Source organism: Leptodactylus fuscus, chromosome 3, assembly GCF_031893055.1.
Source record: "Leptodactylus fuscus isolate aLepFus1 chromosome 3, aLepFus1.hap2, whole genome shotgun sequence".
NCBI classification, from domain to species: domain Eukaryota; kingdom Metazoa; phylum Chordata; class Amphibia; order Anura; family Leptodactylidae; genus Leptodactylus; species Leptodactylus fuscus.
In genome coordinates this window covers 131,201,425-131,227,091 of record NC_134267.1, presented here as the reverse complement: position 1 = coordinate 131,227,091, position 25,667 = coordinate 131,201,425, and the positions used below count along the sequence as shown (strand labels likewise).

General features: G+C 41.1%; 1 protein-coding gene across 2 annotated transcripts in view; it reads left to right on the top strand.

Annotated features, from left to right (window-relative positions):
* COL19A1 (collagen type XIX alpha 1 chain) overlaps positions 1-25,667 on the top strand; it is a 661,532-nt gene that overhangs the window by 467,462 nt on the left and 168,403 nt on the right. For both annotated transcript variants that reach the window (XM_075268349.1, XM_075268350.1), the window contains exons 30-36: positions 8,204-8,239; positions 8,404-8,448; positions 10,929-10,982; positions 12,748-12,789; positions 17,909-18,004; positions 21,410-21,463; positions 25,392-25,445. In XM_075268349.1, the coding sequence (XP_075124450.1) occupies positions 8,204-8,239; positions 8,404-8,448; positions 10,929-10,982; positions 12,748-12,789; positions 17,909-18,004; positions 21,410-21,463; positions 25,392-25,445 (381 nt within the window). The remainder of the gene's footprint in view (positions 1-8,203; positions 8,240-8,403; positions 8,449-10,928; positions 10,983-12,747; positions 12,790-17,908; positions 18,005-21,409; positions 21,464-25,391; positions 25,446-25,667) is intronic.

Here is a 25,667-nt window from a genome sequence, read left to right as displayed (position 1 = left end):
GACATCACTTCATCTGCCTCCGCCACTTTGTTGACTTCTCCCTCATCCTCCCCTGTTTCTGTCTTATCTCCTTCTCCTGCACCATCAAAGGCACCATCAGGCGCTTCTTTACAACAACCCACCATCTCTCAGACATTGGAGCGCCGGCAGAAATACACCGCTAACCACCCACCCACGCAAGCCTAGAACGCCAACATCGCTAAACTGCTGGCCCAGGAGAGGTTGGCGTTCCGGCTTGTTGAAACTCCCGCCTTCCCGGACCTGATGGCAACTGTGGCACCTCACTATGCCGTCCCTAGCCGTCTCAACTTCTCCCGGTGTGGCGTCCCCGCCTTGCACCAGCACGTGTCACTCAACATCAGGTGGGCCCTTAGTTCCGCGCTTTGCTGCAAGGTCCACTTGACCACCGACACTTGGACAAGCGCCTGTGGTCAGGGATGCTGCAGTGCTTATCTTTAATGACAGGCAGGGTGAATGTGGTGGAGTCTGTTCCTCGGGTGCAAACTGGGGTGGCCTATCTCCTCTCCCAGGCCAAAATTCATGGCAGGAGTAGACTGAAACCCTACGACGCTGCAACCTCCACCACAGCTACTAGCGGCAAACGCTAAAACACTGGTGTGGGGAGACGTCAGCAGGCGGTGCTGAAGCTCATCAGCTTGGGGGACAGACAGCACAGTGCCTCCGAGGTCAGGGATGCCATCCTGGCTGAGATGGCATTTTTTTTTCCCTGCTACACCTGGGGCCTGGCATTTTTGCGCCTGTGATAATGGCTGGAACCTGGTAGCAGATCTGGAGCTTGCCAGACTCAAACACGGTCCACGCATGGCCCACGTTTTCCAACTTGTTGGTGCCATGTTTCTTTGAAACCTACACCATTGTGCCTGATATACAGGTCAAAGTGGGGCCATTTTCGTAAGTGAGAACTAGCCTCTGCTAGGCAGAAAACATTCAGAGCACACTCCTCTCATCTTTGCACCGTTGGCTGGCGGAGGAAGACGAGGGGGTTGGAGTGGCATCTGATGTCCCTATCCCACACGAGGCTAGAGGGTGCACTTCAGTGCATCCCATTGCTTCACCACAAATGGTGTGAAGGGGAGTGGAAAATGGAGGAAATGGAGAGTGACCCTTACAGTTGGGGCCAGCAAAGGCATGCCAAGTAACACACTGGCACACATGGCTGACTTCATCTTGGGTTGCTTTTCAACACATATTTCACATCATGAAGAACAAATAATACTGGATTTTTTCAAGCCTCGAACCCCGGTCTAGGTCTAATGTCTGTTCCTTTCTTATATTAGGGGAGAGGGAAAAAAAATTACTTCAGTGATACGTTTAGCGTACATAGACTGACTATTAATGTGTATCCCACTTAGTGTTGTTAGGGTTACACACCGTCACAACCTGGCTAAAGCTTCTATAGCTGTTAATAAAGTCAACATAACTTTACGGTATCCAAAAAGACAGCTGGTACCGACAGAGAGCAAGACAAATGTCACCCAAAGCTGTGAGCTCTGAACACCCACAGTGACTTTGGCGTCATCATCATTATAAGGGAGTGGGTGGTAATAAATAACTTGGCAGTGCCTAAAACCCAAAAAGCTTATACAACTATATTTACATTAAGATACACAAATGAAACTTTTTAGTAGCATGTCATGAGACAAGCTGATAAGCTCTTCCTTTGTGCAGTGCTATTTGAAAGTTAAACGCTGCCTTTATTTTAATTCTGGAGAAGGTGCAGACATTAGATTTAGAACATGTTGTCTTCATTGTCCAAATCCTCTATATAGGTAACGCGTTTTTCGGGCCGAGCTGTCTGGGAACGAGCTGGTGCAGCACTGACAACCTGGGTGAATATGGCAAGAGCCTGAGATGTAGGGTGAATGAATCCCCAAATTATTTGTGGAATTCCCAGTGAGACAATGGCACTGTATACCAGTATTAAAAATTGTGGGTGCACATAACCCCCATATATTCTTTGAATTCCCAGTCAGACAATGGCACTGTATACCAGTATTAAAAATTGTGGGTGCACATAACCCCCATATATTCTTTGAATTCCCAGTCAGACAATGGCACTGTATACCAGTATTAAAAATTGTGGGTGCACATAACCCCCATATATTCTTTGAATTCCCAGTCAGACAATGGCACTGTATACCAGTAGTAAAAATTGTGGGTGCACATAACCCCCATATATTCTTTGAATTCCCAGTCAGACAATGGCACTGTATACCAGTATTAAAAATTGTGGGTGCACATAACCCCCATATATTCTTTGAATTCCCAGTCAGACAATGGCACTGTATACCAGTATTAAAAATTGTGGGTGCACATAACCCCCATATATTCTTTGAATTCCCAGTCAGACAATGGCACTGTATACCAGTATTAAAAATTGTGGGTGCACATAACCCCCATATATTCTTTGAATTCCCAGTCAGACAATGGCACTGTATACCAGTAGTAAAAATTGTGGGTGCACATAACCCCCATATATTCTTTGAATTCCCAGTCAGACAATGGCACTGTATACCAGTATTAAAAATTGTGGGTGCACATAACCCCCATATATTCTTTGAATTCCCAGTCAGACAATGGCACTGTATACCAGTATTAAAAATTGTGGGTGCACATAACCCCCATATATTCTTTGAATTCCCAGTGAGACAAAGGAACTGTATAGCAGTATTAAAAATTGTGGGTGCACGTAACCCCCATATATTCTTTGAATTCCCAGTCAGACAATGGCACTGTATACCAGTATTAAAAATTGTGGGTGCACGTAACCCCCATATATTCTTTGAATTCCCAGTCAGACAATGGCACTATATACCAGTATTAAAAATTGTGGGTGCACATAACCCCCATATATTCTTTGAATTCCAAGTCAGACAATGGCACTGTATAGCAGTATTAAAAATTGTGGGTGCACATAACCCCCATATATTCTTTGAATTCCCAGTGAGACAATGGCACTGTATACCAGTAGCAAAAATTGTGGGTGTATATAGCCCCAATTCTATTGCTAGGGGACTTGCAGGGTATTTCTGAGGTGAAGGTGGGGGGGCACACCGTTGGAACGGGGATTTGGGGTGTATATATGGGGTATACGGGAATACACTGTCAGTGTGTTCCATTCAGGATCCTGGGAAAGCTGGGTTGCGGCGATTGAGCCCGTCAGTGCCACGTTACACTGACAAGCTTCTCCCTGGAATTGAAGTTATATGTAAGCCCAATATATTCTTTGAATTCCCAGTGAGACAATGGCACTATATGGCAGTAGCAAAAATAGTGGGTGTATATAGCCCCAATTCTATTGCTAGGGGACTTGCAGGGTATTTCTGGGGTGAAGGTGGGGGGGCACACCGTTGGAACGGGTATCGGGGGTATATATCGGGTATACGGGAATACACTGACAGTGTATTCCATTCAGGATCCTGGGAAAGCTGGGTTGCGGCGATTGAGCCCGTCAGTGCCACGTTACACTGACAAGCTTCTCCCTGGAATTTAGCTCTTATAAGAGCTGTTGGTTGTCTTCTCCTTCCTATCCTAGCCTGTCCCTGCCTACCCAGAATCTAAGCCCTAGCTAGCTGGACGGAAACCTCCGTCCTCGGTGAATTGCAAGCTCAGAATGACGCGAAGCTGGGCGGCGCTGTTCTTTTAAATTAGAGGTCACATGTTTTCGGCAGCCAATGGGTTTTGCCTACTTTTTTCAACGTCACCGGTGTCGTAGTTCCTGTCCCACCTACCCTGCGCTGTTATTGGAGCAAAAAAGGCGCCAGGGAAGGTGGGAGGGGAATCGAGTAATGGCGCACTTTACCACGCGGTGTTCGATTCGATTCGAACATGCCGAACAGCCTAATATCCGATCGAACATGAGTTCGATAGAACACTGTTCGCTCATCTCTAGATATTAGTATATATGTTTTAATCAGACGCAGAATAGTTCTTACTTTACTATTTTGACATTACAGAGGCCTTTGGCATTACCGAGAGCTCACATCACTTAATCCACTAAAACGTATTTGTGTAAAATTTGAGTTTTTGCTTGTGTGGATAAAGGATGAATACAAATACAAAATATTTTTTTAACACCATAGGAATATAGTTATTACACTGTATTTTGCCTTATACATTTAGTGTCCGTTTTCACTTCTCAAGTATACTGTGATTATGGAATTTATTAGTTAGTAGGAGAATATCTAGATTCTCTGATTTCCTAGAGCAGTTAAAGTTTTGTTTTTCTGATGTAGAGATAGAAAATAATTTTTGATACAATTAAATAATAATTAGAGATGAGCGAACACCATTCGATCGAATAGGTATTCGATCGAATATCAGGCCGTTCGAGGTATTTGTTTGCAATCGAATACCACGCGGCATACGCAGTAAAAATTTGTATCCTCTCCCACCTTCCCCGGCACTTTTTTTGCACCAATAACTGTGCAGGGGAGGTGGGACAGGAACTACGACAACAGAGGCATAGAAAAATTTTTTAAAAAATCCATTGGCTGCCGAAAACATGTGACCTCCCATTTATAAGAATAGTTAGCGCCATCTTCGTGTCATTTGTGGTGAGAAATAGGGAGAGAGAGAGATCTGCTGAAGGCTAGATAGCTTCTAGTAGGCAGGGAAAAACGGAAGAACAACAACAGCTCTTTTCAGAGCTATACACTGCAGGGAGAGGAGTCGAGATTTCAACAGGTTGTCTCCCCAAATCAGGGATACGGAGCAATTCAGTGCAGCCAGATACACTCAACCCAGCTTTGCAGGCAGTGTCCCCCCAAACACCTAACAGAGATACAGAGCAATTCAGTCCAGCCAGATATGCTCAACCCAGCTTTGCAGGCAGTGTCCCCCCCAAACACCTAACAAGGATACAGAGCAATTCGGTGCAGCCAGATACGCTCTACCCAGCTTTGCAGGCAGTGTCCCCCCAAACACCTAACAGGGATACAGAGCAATTCAGTGCAGCCAGATACACTCAACCCAGCTTTGCAGGCAGTGTCCCCCCAAACACCTAACAGGGATACAGAGCAATTCAGTGCAGCCACATACGCTCAACCCAGCTTTGCAGGCAGTGTCCCCCCAAACATCTAACAGGGATACAGAACAATTCAGTGCAGCCAGATACGCTCAACCCAGCTTTGCAGGCAGTGTCCCCCCCCAAACACCTAACAGGGATACAGAGCAATTCAGTGCAGCCAGATACGCTCAACCCAGCTTTGCAGGCAGTGTCCCCCCCCCCAAAAAAAAAAAAAAAAAAACCCCTAACAGGGATACGGAGCAATTCAGTCCAGCCATATAGGCTGAACCCAGCTTTTCAGGCAGTGTGTAACCCCAAAACAGGGATACCGAGCAATTACGTCCGGCTATGTACGCTCAATCCAGATATCCAGGGTGTGTACCCCCAAAACCTAGGTGGGAAACACAGAAATTCGGTCAGGCTATGTACACTCAATCCAGTTTTTCACGGTGTGTACCCCCAAAACCTAGGTGGGAGACACAGAAATTCAGTCAGGCTATGTACGCTGAATCAAATTTTTAAGGGTCTACCCCACAAAGCTAAATAGGAGACACAGCCGTTCATTCAGTCAGGCCATGTATGGTCAAACCTGTTTTTAATGCTGTACCCCCTGAAGCTAAATGGGAGACAGCTGTTAATTCAGTCAGTCCATATCCGCGACATCCAGCTTTCCTCCACTGAACCCCTCAATGCTAAGTGGGAGACAGCCGTTCATTCAGTTAGGCCAAGTAGGCTCAAACCTGTTTTTAATGCTGTACCCCCCAAAGCTAAGTAGGAGACACAGCAATTCAATCAGGCTACATCAGGTCAATCCAATTTTTAAGCGTCTACCAACCAAAAGCTAAGTGTGATACAGAGCAATTCAGTCACGCTATATAAGTTCAATCAAATTTTTGGACAATCCAAATTTGCTAGCAGGTTCCGGCCATTATCACATACGCAAACATGCCTGGGCCCAGGTGCAGCAGTGAAAACTATATTGCCATATCATCCAGGATGGCATCCCTCACCTCGGAGGCAGTGTGCTGTCTGTCCCCCAAGCTCATGAGCTTCAGCACGGCCTGCTGACATCTTCCCATGCCAGTGTTACAGCGTTTACAGCTCGTAGCTGAGGTGGAAGTTGCAGCGCAGGAGTAGGCTTACAGAGAGGCTTTCTCCAAAGTGTCAGAGACAGATATGGAGGTGTCCAGGCTGGTGGTCTGGACTGCAGCACCAGCACTGTAAACAGTGGAAGAGGCAGTGTCGGCAAAGCCGGGCGACACCATAGGAGGTCATCCCTGACCTCGGAGGCACTGTGCTGTCTTTCCACCAAGCTGATGAGCTTCAGCACGACCTGCTGAAGTCGCCCCATGACAGTGTTTCAGCGTTTCCAGCTCATAGCTGGGGTCGATTTAATGGCGGAGGAGGAGGGTGGTGTTTCAGCACTCCTGGCTGGAATATTGAGCGGGGAGACAAGGCAGGCCGCCACAGTTTGCAACCCGGTCCCAGCCTCAACTACATTCAGCCAGTGTGCCGCGATTAAAATGCAGCGTCCCTGGCCACATGCACTTGTCCACGCGTCGGTGGTCAAGTGGAACTTTGTGCAAAGTGCAGAACTTAGGGCCCGCCTAATGTTACGGGACACACGCTGGTGCAAGGCTCAACTCACCCTAAGGGCCAAAAACACTGCTGGTGAATTTTGTTCAGTTCCAAAGGACTCTGTGTTTAGATTTGGCTCAGTCGCACCTCCAGAACATGCCTTTGAAGGCAAGGTTTCCTTTAGTGGCTCCATCTCAGCAGGATGATGATGGTGAAGTTTGGTTAAATCTGGTGTCAAAAGGGAAAGTGGTTTCTGATCTACATCTAAAGTACTGGAGCATGTTGTTTGGACTATTAACACCTGATCAGAACCCTGTAGAGGTAATATAGAGTCCGATATTAGAGGACCATTACCGGTAGTAATGGTTGCAACCAATTCTCCACCTTTGCGGTCCTCTAAATAAAAGTTAACCCCAGGACTTTATGCTAAAATGTTATCAATTTCCCAATCAAAATCAAGGTCAGTGTCTGGATCCTCAGTCCAATCCACTACATCAATCCAACACAATGAGAGTGATGGTTCTGGAACTACCGTTTTAGGGGCTAAGAATTTTAAAGGGGCTAACATTCTGCTGGTGCAAGGCTCAACTCACCCAAAGGGAAAAAAACTCTGCTGGTGCAAGGCTGAACTAAGTTAAAGGGTATAAAACTCTGCTGTTAAGAGGCTGAAGTCACCTAAAGGGCCTCAATCTCTGCTGGTAGCTCAGCTTAAGGGTCTGTAACTTAATTTGGAAGGGCTCACGTTAAGGGCCAGAAAGTGAATTTTGGAAGGTCTTACCACATCACACACACACACATCCACAATGATAGTTCAGAGAGGGTACTGTTGGCTTTCCCATTGCCTATTTCATCTGTGGTTGTCATGGGCAACGTGATTTAAAGGGGTGCTTGTTAATGTTTCTTTAGCGTCAAATTTGGGTTTCTGTCCATCCAATTGGGGAGGAAAGAAGGTTTCCAGGTATTTTGCCACTTTGATTGAGATTTTTTTGAGTGTGGAAAGTGTGTAGTTGATAAACTGTGATGGTGGGGTAAAACTGTGACTTTGGTGTGTTAGATGCCCCCAGGCATGCTTCCCCTGCTGTTCCAGTTGCATTGCAGAGGTGTTGGCATCATTTCCTGGGGTGTCATAGTGGACTTGGTGACCCTCTTGAGTCGAATGGTGGGTTCCCCTGAAACAAAGCATTTTTCCCCATAGACTATAATGGGGTTCCATATTCGATCGAATAGTTGTATATTGAGCGGCTGTTCGAAACGAATAACGAATATCGAATATTTTACTGTTCGCTCATCTCTAATAATAATCATTCTAGTTATTTTCAGCCACAGGTATAAAGTATATAAATCAGTATGCAGTGAGTTCTGCCTAGAGACTCCATTTAGAACTGGCCCCAAGTACAAAGACTGCTGCAGTGTAATGGCAGACATTGTGACAGCCTCCATGTTCACTCCACTGCAGAGAATATAGGCTTCTTATTCTGCTCCAGTGTTATAAGGGTGGTAAGGGTGTTCTCCTTGCCAGAACCCTATTCTCTTATCTATTTCTTTGACCATCTTATATTATAATTCCATATTTTCTTGTTGCTTTTTTATTCTCAGGGCCCAATAGGACCACCAGGATTACCAGGTGTACAGGTAAATAATTATTAAAGTATGAATATCAAATGTAAAGACTTTTTCTAAATCAATATAGTTTATATTTTATGTTTGGTCAAATTATTAATACCCTCTTTAATTTTTTTCTGTATAAATGATATTTATCCTTTGAACACATGAAGTGACTGAAATTTTGTTTTTAGGGTCCACAAGGTCTCCCAGGATTGCCAGGCCCTCCAGGCACACAGGTGAATAGTAGGCGATTTGCATTTACAAAAGAAATGTTTTGGTATTGGCTCCAATGTGTCTACTTCCTAGGGACTGTCTTCTACAGCAGCATTGTAGGGAAATTAAATCATTGCAGAATGTTGATTGTAAAGCAGAGAGTCATGCTTGATAGATGTCTCAGTTATACCTAATGGAGAGGAATTGAACTTTATAGGTACTCTCAAACCAATTATAGTGCCATGCAGGGGCCTTTAATAGAAGCAGAAACATACCTTTGGGGCCACAACTAATGAAGCAATGCAGAGACAATCATCTTAATCTGCAAGTGCATCTAGAGAGGGCCTTGATTTACCAGATAAGCCTCCAGTTAACCGAGATGTAGGCAGAGAAAATGCCACAGTTTATGGGAAACATTGTGCAACAATTCCAGAGGTCCAGAGCTGCAGAATTTGCAACTTCCTGTAGGGAAAGCCAACAAATCAGGCCCCCCTTCATGCTTTTGCAGGCCGATTTGCTTATTTTATTTGCACAAAAAGATGTTGATCTTTACATTGATGCATTTTTGGCCACAAAGATATGTTTCTGCCTCTATTAAAAGCCCCTGCATGACACTATTACCATGCACTAAATTCAGCGTACTGTCAGCTTTCCTGGTATGTATCCTGGGGCTGGAGATATCGGTACTGTTAAGTTTGGAACTGATCTTTCCCCACTGTCAGAAGGGCATTCCTGACAGTCCAGCGTCATCACTGGGCTGTGAGGAAAACCTCACCCCCTTCCCCTGACAGTACTCATCAATAGACTTGTACAAGGGGGGGGGGGGGGGTTCTCAGAGCTCAGCTTCATCGCTAGGCTAAGGAGTACAGACAGAGGGGGCATTTCTCACAGCCCAGCGATGATGCTAGACTGTCAGGAACACCCTTCTGACAGTGGGTAGAGATTGGTGCCCAAATTAACGGCACCAATATCTACAGCCCAAGTGTACATAAGACAAATTCAGCATACTGTCGGGCTTTCTATCAGTATGCAAAACCCCATATCTATGAGGACATGAAAGGTCTACTTTAAATGTCATATTTAATGCTGATGATCATGAGCAAAGAGTAACCACACAAAGCTTGTTGGCTAAATTGAGAACACCCCAATAAACACTCACTCAGCTGGCTGTTATTTCCAGTTTGCCTTATATATATGCATGCTCGGTTCAGTCAAGTGTACATGTGTTCCCAATGAGGAGAGTGGTATGTGATAACCTGCTGCCAGATATCTTTGGTGGCTTTTCAAAGTTTCAAAGAGCCTGGTCTGTTTTCTCCTTGACATCTCCTGTACACTACTGACTTAACATCTAATTCATATTAGACTTTAGCCTAACTTGTATTCCAACCCTTAAAAGTATGTAAGAATTAGATATTTGTATCCATTGACTTTGAAATTTTAATAATTGATCAATTTTAAAATTGAAATCTCAGATCTTTTAGCTTGCTTGCGCACAGACAGTACATATACATAGCAGCCAGCCACTAATGAGTCTAATAACATCTGTAATTCTAGAAGAAATTACATAATTAAGAAGCAGTGTGTTCATTCAGCAAGGATGACACATTGAAGATCAGCATTTCCACATGGAAGATAGCTATTTTCACAGTTCCTAAAATTGCCTAGGCTCTTACATTCTTTGCATCAGAAGAAAAGGAAATGTGTTGGTAGGCAAATTTAATGTGTAATGACAGTCATCCAAACAATACTGTTTTCTATAACCTTGAATATGCAATTAAATAGTGTATATGACATGTATACATTGGAGAAGGGGAATTTAGCAACTATACAGTTGTACACATAAGCTGTCATGAGACAGAGCTGGAAATATTTCTATCACTTGTTGAAGAGATGATATAATATAAAGTAAATTCTTTCTTTTGGCAGGAATATTGCAGTGACTGTGCAGTGACTGTTTTGTCATTTATAGCCCCCATCTTTTTAAATGGGTTCACCACTATTAGTAATTGATGACTTTGGTGGAACATTGTGGCCCTTTTAATTTTTACCAGTCACAACATGACCTTTGTCTGTTGAATGGGGCATAGCTACGATACCAGACACAGCTCATGAAGAAATGTTGTCCTCTGGCAGAAGTCAAAATGGCCTCTGCATTACAAAAATCTATATGGTTGTCTCATTGCCATGATAATAGATGCCAAGAGTCACATATCATCTGCTGGGAATCATTAGCATGGAACCTCTGTATTGTCTAATTAGTGTTATTTGTAAATATCTCCATCATTTTAATGGTTTATTGAATGCTGAGATGCTTGTCTATTTTCCTTTCTGAAGTTTGCTTAAAAATATCAGGAGGCCAAATAATCATTTTACTTGTAGATGATTTAATGCTGTAGATTTTAATATAAGATATTAAATAATATTTTAATATAAGATATGCAACTAGTGAAATTAATAAGGAATATTGATATCATGACCAGGCTATTTTTACTTTTCCTTACAGGGAGTCCCAGGCAGAGATGGCAGACCAGGACTTCCAGGTCCTCCAGGTGACCCAGTATGTGAAAGCATTAACATTGTTGACATGATTAGTACTTTCATTTTTATAGTAATCAATCAGTTTTATATGGACAACACATGTATAATCCTGAACTGACTAGATACAGTTAATTAATGTTGGCCCACCAACTTCATTTGGTCAAGTTGACCATGTAATGTGTGTGGGAGCCCCTAGCTTTCCCCTGATATCAAACGTCAGGGGAGAAAAGAGCCAGTCCAGTTATGGATTTTATAATTCCTGCTGTTTTCAGGAAGATAAGCCACTGCCAGATGTATGTGGCAGCAGCTTGCACAGTTGGCTATGCTGAATGTATTTGGGCGAGTCAGGTACAATAGTTGTTGGCTGAACAAGCAATAACTTGATAGGTATCTGAGGTGCATGGCCAGCTTTAGATTTACTAGATTTACCTCTGTGTTGTGCTTTAGTTTTGAAAATCCCCTTTATAGTGACAAATTTTTGTTGGCTGTACAGATGTCTCCTTCCTTACATTTTCTTTTGACTCATGTCCAAAGGGGTCATGGGAATTTTAGAACATTAAACTAAAATAATGTGCAAAGACTAGGGACAGCAGTGTGGTGAGGATGCATTTAGAATCAGGCCCAAAATAGTGGTCTCACTGGTAATGATTACTTTTGACATCTTTTGTTATTCTTCTTAAGGGCCCTAAGCCAGCTCAGTGATGAGGGGGTCTCACTGAGGTGATGTAGAGTCCCCCGGGGCACTCTCTGCTTCTTGACTCACATATGAAAGTGTATCGGGTGTCCTTGTTGTTAGCTCTGAATAAAGGCACAGGAGACAAGATGCAGTTGAAATGTAGATCAGTTTATCCAATTACAGAGCAAAATGGAGGTACATTAACCTAGAGCTACTGGTTCCCTACATATGGCACTTCACATACAGAGACAGGAGTGACTATTGATCTTCACCTCAGTCATCTGACCTTTTCCATTGTAGTTATTTGGGGTGACCACTGCGACTTATTTTTCTTTACTAACCTCTCGTGGGAAAGTGCAGATTACATCTAGACTATGGATGCCTATGTTTCCATACTGATTTAGCTGTGGAGATGTTCAGTATACTGTAGGTTCACAAAATCTTGGTTCTGCAAACATGGGCACTTTTGTCATGGGACTGGCTGCTTACCCATTTGCCGCTCACTAGTCTGAAGAGCTGAAAGTGCGCTTCCACTCTCTCTTTGTCACTCTTTAAGTAACTTCAGTCTAACAGGAACTGGAATCAACTCCATGTCTAAAGGCTGGGGACATATAGACACCACTAAATTCCTCTCACCTTCTAATGATGCAGTATTATATTGAATTTGTTTCATGAGAAACTAGATACCAAAATCGAGCTGTCCTAAGTTTGGGCACATCTGCATGTGTTTTGGACAGTGTTCCAGAGCTGTTGAGAGTATTTTTTTCTGTTGAAGTTTCTGTCTTCCTTCTTATCAAGATCAGTCAGTTATATTTTTTGTTGGCTATCAATACTCTAATAGCCAAAGTAAAAAAAAAAACATATATTATTTTAGGATTTTTAGATGCATTATATAGAGTACATATTGCTGTGTTTCTATTCCAAGAAAAAAAATGCTTAATGATCCTACATAGCTTTCACCATGCTATGTTATTTATAGTCAGTGTTTTTAATCAATCATATCTATCTAAATAAATTCCATTAAAATTGTAAAAGCCAAGTATATTTCATTTTGAATTTAGAGTGATTTATTTCTTTTTAATAATAATCATTGCTATTGCATTTATAGATTGCCCTTCCACTGCTCGGCGATATAGGAGCTATCCTTAAGGTACAGTGTAATCTTATCATATACATTATTAGGTGAGTTTATTGTAACTATATTTGATTCAGTGGCAGAAATAAAGTGCATACTAGGGAAAAATGTTGAATATACTATAGAATTTTACTATGTATATGCCATAATATGATAATATGATGTGCCAAAACCTTGTACCATGACTGAGAACCAGTTTGATCTTTGCTATGAGGTTCCTTTTGTGTTTGTGCTCAGTTGAAGGAAAATCACAACATTACATGTAAAATAGAAAATTGATAGCATGGTTCATGTAGTCGGCCGCTATGTTATTATTATTTTTTAGGATCAACATATGTTTACCCCAGGCATTCACTTAATGTATATTTCCAAACTCTACTCTTTCAATGACATACCATATTCCTCAGACTATAAGCTCTCTTCCTCACTGCCCCACACCAACCATCAGGGCAGGACAGAGGACAGTTCAGCAGGCTGACTGTGATCCAAATGAGGACTGTGGTCACCAGTTGCTCAGACCCTGCCTTCCTAATACATTACATCCATGCTGTCTGTACAACTTGTGTGCAGGAAGCAGGAATGATTTCCAATCCCTGCTGCAGTAATGTATTAATGGTATAGGACAGCCATCAGGAGGTAAGTGATCCTAGAGTCTATGTGGGGGGCACTAAGGAATATTATACTGTGTGGAGGACAGTCAGGACTGTTGCTATGTGTGGAGAGCACTAATGCTCTATTAGTGACCCCCATAAAGTATATTGCTCGTTAGTCCCCCTCACGCAATGTAGTGCGACCTATTCAGTATATCGCTCCTTAATGCCTTCACACACAGTATAATTTGCCTTAAGTGCTCCCATATAGTATAATTCCATGTTAGTGCACCCCACACAGCATAATGCTGCTCAGAGCCCCCCATACAATATAACACCATATTAGTGCCTGCTACACAGTATAATGCTTTATTAATGTCCCCTACATACAATGTTGGCCAAAAGTATTGGCACCCCTGCAATTCTGTCAGATAATACTAATTTTCTTCCAGAAAATGATTGCAAGCACAAACTCTTTGGTATTAATATCTTCATTTATTTTGCTTGCAATGAAAAAAAAACCACAAAAGAGAATGAAAAAAAAGTCAAATAATTGATCATTTTGCACAAAACTCAAAAAATGGGCCGGACAAAAGTATTGACGCCCTCAGCCTAATACTTGGTAGCACAAGCTTTAGACAAAATAACTGCGTACAACCGCTTCCGATAACCATCAATGAGTTTCTTACAATGCTCTGCTGGAATTTTAGACCATTCTTCTTTGACAATCTGCTCCAGGTCCCTGAGATTTGAAGGGTGCCTTCTCCAAACTGCCATTTTGAGATCTCTCCACAGGTGTTAAATTATCTTCCCTGGTATACTAGTTAGTGACATTAACATCTTTACTACATTTGACCAGCAGAAAAGGTTAAATTCAACTCATTTTTCATGCTCAAAACTAGGGAACTTCTTATGGTCTGGAAAATATAGTAATATTTCCCAACATTGCTTCTGATCTTCTTCAAAACTACTTTCAGATTGTGCCCCCTTGTTCTTGTGTATGTTTTTTTTTCTTAATAACACTTCCTTCCTGAACCTTATTTATACCTTCACACCTTTATACCCTTCCCCTGGTTTCCTAAATGTTACACAAGTTACATTGTTTTAAGCTTCAAACCCTTTACCCATTTTGCTTTCCTTTGTTTTAAAAAAAAAAGTATTTATTCAATGTCAATTCATTATTTTGGGAAAGGCCAGTTAAGTACTCACATAAAAACCGCCATGATGTCCTTAAACTAGCAGGGAATCTCCACCTTACTGTGACAAAGCTACAGAAAAGTGTCCTTCCGTTACCAAGCTAGATTATATCTACAGTATAACTTAGCAATTGTACCTAGAAGAAGGCAAGTACATGATAGACTCTAGGCTATTAGTTGTAGTTCCATGTCTTACAGTTTTGTCACGAATTCATCATTTCAAGGCAGCAGAAAAGGAACACAAATTTAGAAAGTAAGCTGCGGCCGGTTAGGAACTATTTCACTTCACTTAGCTTCATAATGGGCAATTTGGCATTATATACACTGTGTGTTTAGCAATGAATAAAAACCAGTTCAGCTATTACTGTATCGATTGATCAAGGTTAATACTGGAAATACACATCCGTTTATATTTTTTATGAATGCAATCATTGGATAATGGATAACCAGACCCAGGAGTAACCTAAGCACAATAAAACAGTCTTCCTTTTACAAGTGTTTGTCATGTAGGAGGATTTATTGGTTAGATAATGGATTATAATACTAACTCCTCAGAATGATTATGAAATTGTCATTTCCAACACTCAGATATAGAAATGACCTGTAAGTTTCAAGTATGCACTGTATACACCATATTGGAGCATATTCTCAAATTAAAAGGTTCTGTTTAATACTGATATTACTATTGAACAAATGTTTTAGCGGACTAAATTCAGCAATAACTTTAATAGCTAGCAATAGAAAAAGGCTGTATAAATGACAACACTTTTTATATTCCACATTTTTACCTATAACTTGCTTTGCACATTACCGCATATCACAAGAAATGACTTCAACATAGCTTACATTCAATAGCTTACTATTATGTATTTATTAAACATCAGGGTTTTCATGCCTTGATCACAAGAAAATGTGTGGGTTAGATCATTGCGCATAACAGAAGTCTGTAGAGAAAAATCCTTGGAACAGCCGAATATGTCAATTTGTTGTAATCATTCATATTTATCTACATGATTAAGAAGGCCAAACCATAGGCCAAAAGGCAATATTTCAATATCTATTAATGACATCACAATAGTAATGACAGATACACTTTAAAGGGGTTGTGCCTTTATGGACACTTATCTTCTATCTACAGGACAAGGGATAAGTGTCTGACTGTTAGGGTCCTGACTGCTGAGCCATCCAGTGATTAGGAGGACAGTAGACTGAAAGTCCCCCTAAAGCCTCCATGTGAATGAAGCACCAGTGCACTGGTATGGCTAGTGCTCCTTTCACTTCTTTAGTCCTGTAGGTACTGCCGGAGATTACAGTCCTGGCAACCAGGTAACAGTGAAAGGAGTGATGGTCATGCAAGTGTGCTGGTGCTCCCATCAAAAGGAGTCTCTAGGACATTTTGGTTCGCCATCCTCCTGATCACCGGTCAGACCCAACAGTTCAGCCCCCAGCTATCAGACACTTAACTCCGCTCCTGTGAATAGGAGATAAATATCAATAATGACACAACTCCTTTAAGTTTTCACTAACTTTTAAGATGATGTTTGTGACAGTGGATCAATACATCTAATGTTGTAGCTACCATACAGGCAGAGTAAACAGCTGTCATGGGGCCCATGAAGAGAGAGGCCGCAAGCCAATTGACCCAATTGAGGGAACCGGAGCATGGGAGTAGTAGTAGTGGGGGTGATGTCACAGGTAGGCCAAGGATACTTAAACAAACTCCTCCAGCCCATCTCCCAGTTCAGATACTGGTGAGGGGGGCCTACATAGTACCTGATGGCAGTGGTAGTTGTTCCCCCAAGATGCTTTCAGTTGGAGAGGAGTCTTCTCTTACCCTGAGTCATATAGTTTCTGTATTGTATTTTTATGAGTATTTTACCTTTTATTGTATGTTAGCAGCTTTCGTTATGTGTTCACTTTTTAGTTTATTCCACTGTGTTTAGCTACCCCTTTGTTTTAGAGGGCTTGATACACTTCTGGCCAATCTTGAGCTTACCCTGAGCCATATAGTGGTGTTTAGAAGGGCCCTGATTGTAAGCGCAGGAATAACTCAGTTGATTCAAGATAAAACTTGGCTGTGAGAACTTATAACCACATAATACATGCAGCTTCTCGATGGGGATAGTTGTTTCCACTGGAATGGCTATTCCTGGACTTCGGCTTAGGGATGCCCAGAATAAGATGATAGTATGGTGCTTTTTCTCCACTCCACTCTAAAAATATAAAAGTCTCTGCCTCTTCCGCTATGTCTATGATGGCTAAGTTAACTGAAGTCTCAGGGGCCCAGATACCTGGATGTAAATGGGTCCTGGTTGGTGGTTTCTGTGATCCACGACTTCTTCCAAATACTGGCACACTTTTGCTTGACAGCAATTTCTTCCCTGATTTAGGGTTGTATAATATTGCTGTAGGGTGGTAGACTACTTCTTCCCTCAGGGGCTGCAGAGCACTCTCAGTCTGCTGGAGACTTGCAGTCTCCACCTGCATCCCAGTGGTCTGTAATTGGCCAGAGCTGTACCAAGCCCTCTAAAACAAAGGGGTAGCCAAACACAGTGGAATAAACTTAAAGGGAACACATAAGGAAAGTTGCTAACATACAATAAAGGGTAAAATACACAGAAAATACAATACAGAAACAATACATACAAACATGGCAAAGAATCACAATAAAATAAAACAAAAACATATAAGCAGTTTCCACAGGGATGCTGCACAGGCTCCTCTCACAACACGTTGATCTCTTTGGATGTTTCCCTCTTGCTCTATTTGCTGAGATTTATGACACAGTCTGTCTGGTATGTTTCCTAACCTATCACAGGATCATTAACATTTTTAAAATAAGTAGCAGCGGGTCAGTATATTGGTGATATATAGAGTCAGGTCTTGTGTGGTGGTTTAAATAGTTAAATAGCTTTATAGGACTAAAGTCCACAGCTGAGAATATGGAGTTATATAAAATATAGTCATGAATTACAGACAGCAAGTCAATTAATACTGTATGTTAGGTTAATGGTCATGGATTTTAAGTGATGGCATATGCACTAGTAGCCATTACCTACATGCTACTGAACATCAAAGGTACAACTAATAGAAAAGGCATTAGCAGGGGACACTGAAGGATAGCTAAGTGAAGACTGCTATAATAGGGTACTATTCATGCTGCTAAAAGCAAGTTGCTTTAGGGAAGGTCAGAGTTAAAATTGTATTTCTTGTAGCAGCCAGACATGTTTAACAATCATTTCTCAAGTTCATTTTTATGGAGGAATTGAATTGTTTTCTTAGCATGTACATGCACTGTGGCTAATGCATTTAGATGCCTATTATATTATTTGCCTCATTGTTTTTCAGAATGTGTGTGGTCAGTGTAACTCTGGTGGTTCAAGATCTGCAGGTACCAAGGGAGAGGATGGCCTAGCTGGTACTGCTGGACAAGTAGACTTTAAGGTAGGTCTTTACAATATACATGCATACTTTCTAGTGTGAGTTACTAATTTGTATATTATTGTAGCCACAGTTTAGCATGTATCTATCGATGGTTATATGTCAACTACATCAATGTCACCTCTGTGACCTGCACCTATATCAAGAACGCGGACCAGTGTCCTGGAGTCATTATGAATACATAGATAGTTAAGCATGCACATTGCAAAGCCTTCTCCAGTCTTATATGTTATCTCCAAAAATAGTCCATGTATATCAAGCATGGATATGCCATAAATGTCCTTTTAAGTTCCATCCACACTACATTTTCACACCTACATGTCTTCTTAAGTGTCAGGAAATGTTTTATGGGAGCAGGATGATTGCTAATATTGATTTCAAGCACCTATACTAGAAACAGGAGCATTAACTTGATTAGATGCAGGATGTGTGGTTGTATCTGGGTGCAGGAGCCTTAGGTGCCCATAAGGTGTCTCATCCCAATATGAGGAAACCATTACAATAAATGATACATTATAATTGGTGAGCCTGGTACAGATTTTACATCAGGGCCCCAGAGCTTCATGTTATGTCTTTGACTAGAAAACAGGTATAATTGCAGTGGAAAAATCTTAATTTTGTCACTGTCTATAATTTTCTCAATGTGTGCAAAGTCTTATTAAATATTAAGCAAACATTTACAGTTATTTTGTTAACGACCAATGAGCTATACACATGTATGTAGTGACTCATGGCATATAATATATATTCACGGTTTATATTGCAAGTCTCAATTTTGAATTATCGGTATAGTTCTCTATAGCTATTAGGATGTAGAAAACTTGTTATGAAAAAGTATTGAAAAGTGGTAATTTTGTCCAATAAAAAAAATTAAACAATAGATTATAGTTTACGAGGGTTTTCTCCCACAAGCAACACTTTTTAAAATAGACATTGTTATCAATGGGGGAAACTGCATCTGGACATTCATGATGCTTTTCATACTGTCATTCGAAAGAATGGCTTATTCATTTTTGCATGGATGGACCAGGTCAACTAAAGAACGTGGTTTATGAAGGAAGGTCCCAAGTACAGGACCTCTCTGATGTTCATATTGTCTAAAAGAACAAACAGGTTAACAGGAATGGAAGAAGATTGATCAGAGAGAAATATCTTTTGTAAAATAATTCTATATTGTTCTGGTGCCTCATTCTCATTGGACTTTCCAGGAGAATCCATGCTCGTAAATAAATGTTTTCTTGCTTTAATATTTCCTTTGTAAATGCTGAATTTTGAATAAAAAAAATTGTGTGATAGAAAGAACTCCACCTTTTTGCTACAATCCAGTTTCCAGATAGCTTGAAATCCTTCTTGCTATGGATAAAGTGATACTGCCGGCAAAATGAGCGTAAAACAAGAATGCTTGTAGCTCTCAACAGGGATCTTTTGAAGACTTGTTTCCTCTGGCTCTGAGAGCTACAGCATGAATCGGCTTACATCTTTTGTTAATGGGATTACCTTCCTATTTTTTGCCGTTAGGTCGGTCACCTGTTTTTAAAAGACATCAAAAATGGATCAATAAGCATTCTTTTATATTTCTAATACTATATGGATCTGCTGGGACACACTTTTCTTTGTTTTACCCAATATGAGAATTGTTCATCTAATGGTTCTTTCATGATAACAAATTTCTTAGACTAGCCACTGAACTTTACAATGACATAATACGGACAATAAATGGATCCATGAGAAATAGTAAGAATATTAAATGAAGTATTGTCACATAATGAAACTATAATAATAATATAATAATAATAAATTTTATTTATATAGCGCCAACATATTCCGCAGCGCTGTACAATTTGTAGGGTTCAGATACAGACAGATACAAAACAAAGAAAGTCATTTCACACAATGGGACTGAGGGCCCTGCTCACAAGAGCTTACAATCTATGAGGTAGAGAGGATGACACAAGAGGTAGGAGGGGCGGCATTGCTTATACAGTGTTCAGACAATTTTGTAATAGAGGTTGCAGCCATTACACAAACAAAGCTTTATGGGCCGTCACTAGTAGTGTCCTTTAACATGTGGATAGAGCATGGACAAATATGTTAGGCTGAAAAGGCATCAAGAAGGGTTTGCATTATGAAAACTATGAAAAAACCATCAGCTTACTGCATTGTATTGTTGTGCTGGAACATTGGGACTAAGAACATAGACTTTGTGTTAATGTCAAAACTGAAGAGGAACATTGATACTTTTTGGTATTTTATAGTTTTATTATTACTGAAATTGTAGAATGGTTGTATATGCATTTTAGTTACCTATTCCATATCACTCTGGAACCTTTCTTACAGTTGTAGGCCAGTTTCAATATCCTTTGTTTCTGCATTTTACTTCCTGTCTGCAGTTCAGCTGAAGTTATATAACCATAGAGTCCTATGATAATATACAAGTCTTGTTTGATGTGCCAGGTGATATAGAATCATCTGTTTATAAAATCAAACGCTTCCATGTATTGGGGTTTGCTGTCTCTTATTCTCATAAGTATATTATCAGTAGTCAAATGGAGGAACTTGTGGAATTGCACAATTCTAAGAAGTAAATCATAGCACTGAACATGGGAATTACTAATTCTTTATAGATATGTATTGTAATGAGAGCAAAAAGGATCAACTTTAGTACTTATTAATACACTATAATTCTCTAGTTGCCCATACTGCATGGCTACAGAAGTGATTTGCAGAAGTCCAAATGCTTAGTCCATACTAAATATAATAATAATAATAATAATAATAATAATAATAATAATAATAATAATAAATTTTATTTATATAATATAATGCTTAGTCCATACTAAAGCTCAACATCGAGGTTCCACAATGAGGGAAAATAGTATGATTTGAGGGACCTCTCTTTCTCATTCTGAAACAATATACAAGCATAACTCCACTTTTGTTCCTCTACAGCAGCATCTACATATGAAACTCCACTATAGACTAAATCTATAGCATTCTGCAAACCACTTTTGTAGAACTACACTATTAGTGGCTAGTGTTGATCCTTTTTGCTGTAATTCCTAGATTAATCAATAAAGAATCTATGAAGAATTTAGCAACCAAGCAAATCATGTCCAGTGACATGATTTACACTCATAGATATTACTGAGGTAGTAAAGACTCTTCTTGTGCATTGACTTCCTAGTTTATTGGACCTTTTTTGTGTGAAAATTCTTCCATCAAAAGTAACCCAACAGTGTAGAAATATGGCAAGCTTTAAAATATTTGGTATGAGATTCACACATTGGTGGTATTAAAATGAAGAATGTTCATACAGTGTTACATCCACATCCATACAGTAAATGTTTGGATAGAATGGTAATCTCTGCGGTAAACCATGAATTCATTAATAATGTATTTTCTCAACAGGGTGATCCAGGTCCAAGAGGCCCTCCTGGGATCCCTGGTAAAGAAGGGCCAAAGGTAAGTTGACAAAGTGAGTACTAACTAGAGATGGACGAATTGGTTTGGATTAAACCAAATTTGAGCCTAATATTCCGAAAGTTGCAGATTCGAGCTGAACCCTGAAACTTTGGGTGTTCGTCACCCACAGACCAAAAATTAAATTATTGTATTCTGAGATCTCTTGAGACCCCAGAGTATAAGAGGTGGAGGCCCAGGAGAGGTGTATAAAAATATATTAAAAAAATAATACTCGCCTTACCTTTTCTGAGCCTCCGCACAGCGCTCACAGCTCTATACAGCACTCTTTTGGGTTTCTGGCTGATGTAATACATCAGTGATCATCCTTGAGACCAGTCATTGGGCCTAAGTGGTCACATGGGCCGAGGCGACTATCATGATGTCACCACTAAGGAATCGCTATGGCCCAATTACAGATGTCAGTGGTGACCCAGGATTCATGACATCCCCAGAAGCCCAGATTTAGACCTGGAGAGATCAAGGACTCTCAAAGAATCTTTGGGCTGAAAAAAAACAAACCTAAAATAAAACTAATCTTTAGAAGATTGCCCAATTGGCTGGCTAAATCAGGTGACCTCCACTTTATACGAATGGTGGATTTCAGATTCGGTTCATATGAGACTGTGAACTATGTGACTGTGAGACAGTGATAGATGTACTGGCAGGGTTAGCTAGGAACTAGCTTTATTTAGGTAGGAATATTACTCAAACAGCTCTTTGCTGCATCTCACATGTAGCAGAGCTCAGCACACGGCCAGCCCTGCTGCATCTCAGGTGTAGCAGAGTTCAGCGCACGGCCATCTCTGCTGCATCTCAGATGTAGCAGAGATCAGTGCACGGCCAGCTCTGCTGCATCTCAGGTGTAGCAGAGATCAGTGCATGGCCAGCTGTGCTGCATCTCACATGTAGCAGAGATCAGTGCACGGCCAGCTCTGCTGCATCTCAGGTGTAGCAGAGATCAGTGCATGGCCAGCTCTGCTGCATCTCATGTGTAGCAGAGCTCAGCGCATGGCCAGCTCTGCTGCATCTCACATGTAGCAGAGCTCAGTGCACGGCCAGCTCTGCTGCATCTCACGTGTAGCAGAGTTTAGCGCAAGGCCAGCTCTGCTGCACCTCAGGTGTAGCAGAGTTCAGCGCACGGCCAGCCCTGCTGCATCTCAGGTGTAGCAGAGTTCAGCGCACGGCCAGCTCTGCTGCATCTCAGGTGTAGCAGAGATCAGTGCACGGCCAGCTCTGCTGTATCTCAGGTGTAGCAGAGATCAGTGCATGGCCAGCTCTGCTGCATCTCAGATGTAGCAGAGTTCAGGGCACGGCCAGCTCTGCTTCATCTCAGATGTAGCAGAGCTCAGCGCGGGACCAGCTCTGCTGCATCTCACGTGTAGCAGAGTTCAGTGCACGGCCAGCTCTGCTGCATCTCAAGTATAGCAGAGTTCAGTGCACCGCTATACCTGCTATACCTGAGATCGGACCACAATGGAGACTGCTGTGGACCAATCTTAGACTCCGCCTCCTCACAGACGAACCTCTGGCAGAACCAGCGTTGATTGGCCGAATGCTGTACTCTGTATGGCATTCGGCCAATCAACACTGGTCAATGCATTCCTATGGGAAAAATTCAGCTCCCGCATTATTAGTGGCATAATACGGAGACTTGGGCATGTTAGATGTCCCCAGGCATGCTTGCCCTGCTGTCCCAGTTGCATTCCAGAGGTGTTGTCCTCATTTGCTTAGGTGACATAGTGGACTTGGTGACTCTCCTGAGTCGAAGAGTGGTTTCCCCTGAAATGAAGCTTTTTTTCCCCATAGACTATAATAGGGTTCGATATTCATTCGAATAGTCGAATATTGAGGTGCTATTCAAAATAAATATTGAATATCAAATATTTCACTGTTCGCTCATCTCTACTAACCAGCAATTTTATTCTCCCATATTTCATTGCATTCATAAGTTACCAAGATGTATTTTTAACCCCTTAAGGACCAGGCCATTTTTTGGTTTCGCATTTTCGTTTTTCCCTCCTCACATTTCAAGAGCCATAACTTTTTCATTTTTCAGTTCACAGAGTCACATGATAGCTTATTGTTTGCGGGACAAATTGTACTTTGTAATGGCACCATTCAATATGCTGTGCAATGTACTGGGAAGCTGGAAAAAAATTCAGAATGAGGCGCAATTGGAGAAAAAATGCATTTGCGCCATTTTCTTATGGGTTTAATTTTTACAGCATTCACTGTTTGGTACAAATGACATGTTACCTGTGTTCTACGTGTCAGTACAAACGCGGTGATACCAAATTTATATAGTATTTGAAATTTTTTGATACTTTTAAAAAAATGATAAACTTTGCAAAATAGAAAAAAAAATTTGTGTCATCATGTTCTAACACCTGTAACTTTTTCATATTTCCATGTATGGAGCTGGTTGTGGTGTCTTTTTATGCGGGACAAGATGACGTTTCTATTGATATCATTTGGGGAAAGATCCGATGGTTTGATCACTTTTTATTCAATTTTTTATAGGAGGCAAAGTGTTGAAAAAAACGCTTTTTGGCTGTTTTTATTTTTTTTTGCCGCTACGCCGTTCGCAGTACGGGATAAATGTTTTAATATTCTAATAGTTCAGGCATTTTGGAGCGCAGGGATACCTAATATGTTTATGTTTAATGTTCTTTAATTACTTTTATAGCTGATCTAGGGAAAGGGGGGTGATTTGAACTTTTATATTTTTTTAATTTTTTTTAATACTTTTAAAAACTTTTTTTTTCTTCTGTTACATTTATGATCAGACCCCTTAGGTACCTTGAAACCTAGGGAGTCTGATCGCTCATACTATTCACTGCAATACTACAGTATTGCAGTGAATAGGAAAATCACAGCACTTCTATTAGACGATGCCTCTGGCATCGTCTAATAGATCTAGTGCAGAGACAAGCCTGGAAGCCTTCAATAGGCTTCCGGCTGTCATAGCAACCGATCACCGCCCTCTTGTGACGTTCAGGAGGGCGGCGATCGGGGAAACATGGCGGCGCCCATGCCGCCGGCGCCGTTTACACACTGCAGTCACGTTTGACCGCAGTGTGTAAAGGGTTAACAGCAGCGATCGGCTCGGGCACCGACCGCTGCTGTTAGTGGCAGGTCCTGGCTGTATTATACAGCCGGCATCTGCCGTGTATGGAGCGAGCTCAGCGTGTGAGCTCGCTCCATACATCCCCATGCGACCCATGACGTACAGTTACGTCAAGGGTCGTACCTGAAATATATTTAACTATGTTTACAAAACAGATCTTGGAGATGAATTCTGATGAAGTGATCAACATCTGTAAAGTACACAGGTTGTCAGGGCCATGTCATGACACTGACAGCAGTTCAGTAGCTATACATTTATTGCTACTGAGATAAAAAGAACATTGTGTTGATCACTGTGTCCTGGTGAAAATATATCAAACAGCGAATTCAATTCAGTAAGACATTGACTCAGATTGCAGATCACAGATTCTAATTCAAATGTCTGGACTATAATGAATCACTGACTGTTTCATCCTATTGCATGTGGACCATAGAATATTTATACCTAGAAGACTTTGCTTTCCTTACCTCATTTACTTATGTGTTTAGTAATGTAACTTTACATTCACGTACCTTATTGTCATGGCTAACTGTATTTCATAATAAGTTATATTCATTTAATTGACTGATATAATCTGAGCAGTTTTGGACCATTGCTGATCTTTACAGCAGAACTCATAAAAAATACAACTAAAAATCATTTTTGTTTCAAAGGTTTTATGTGCATGAATTGTGTATGACAGATTCTCTAGTAACTCTGCATGCTACTAAAAATGAATTGCACAGTTCATTTGAAGCAATACAGTTAGCAGAGCTTGAAATGAAATACAATGATTGCTTGGTTGTTGGATTTTCTTTCTAGGGTATCAAAGGTGAACGTGGCTTTCCTGGCCTGTCTGGAGAGAAAGGTGACCAGGTACTGATTCTTCATTCTTTTATCTAAATATATTCCTGCAATGCACATCAGTAGTTTGTATTGTTATTAGAAACTAGTCTCATTGGACCCAATAGAGCAAGGAAGAAATACAGAAATTGTTCTGTAACCACCGTAGAGAATATAATTGCATTTTTCCAATCATGGGTGTTTATGAGCCAAACAAAGTTTGCATTATGTATCTACACATTAAATAATTGCATA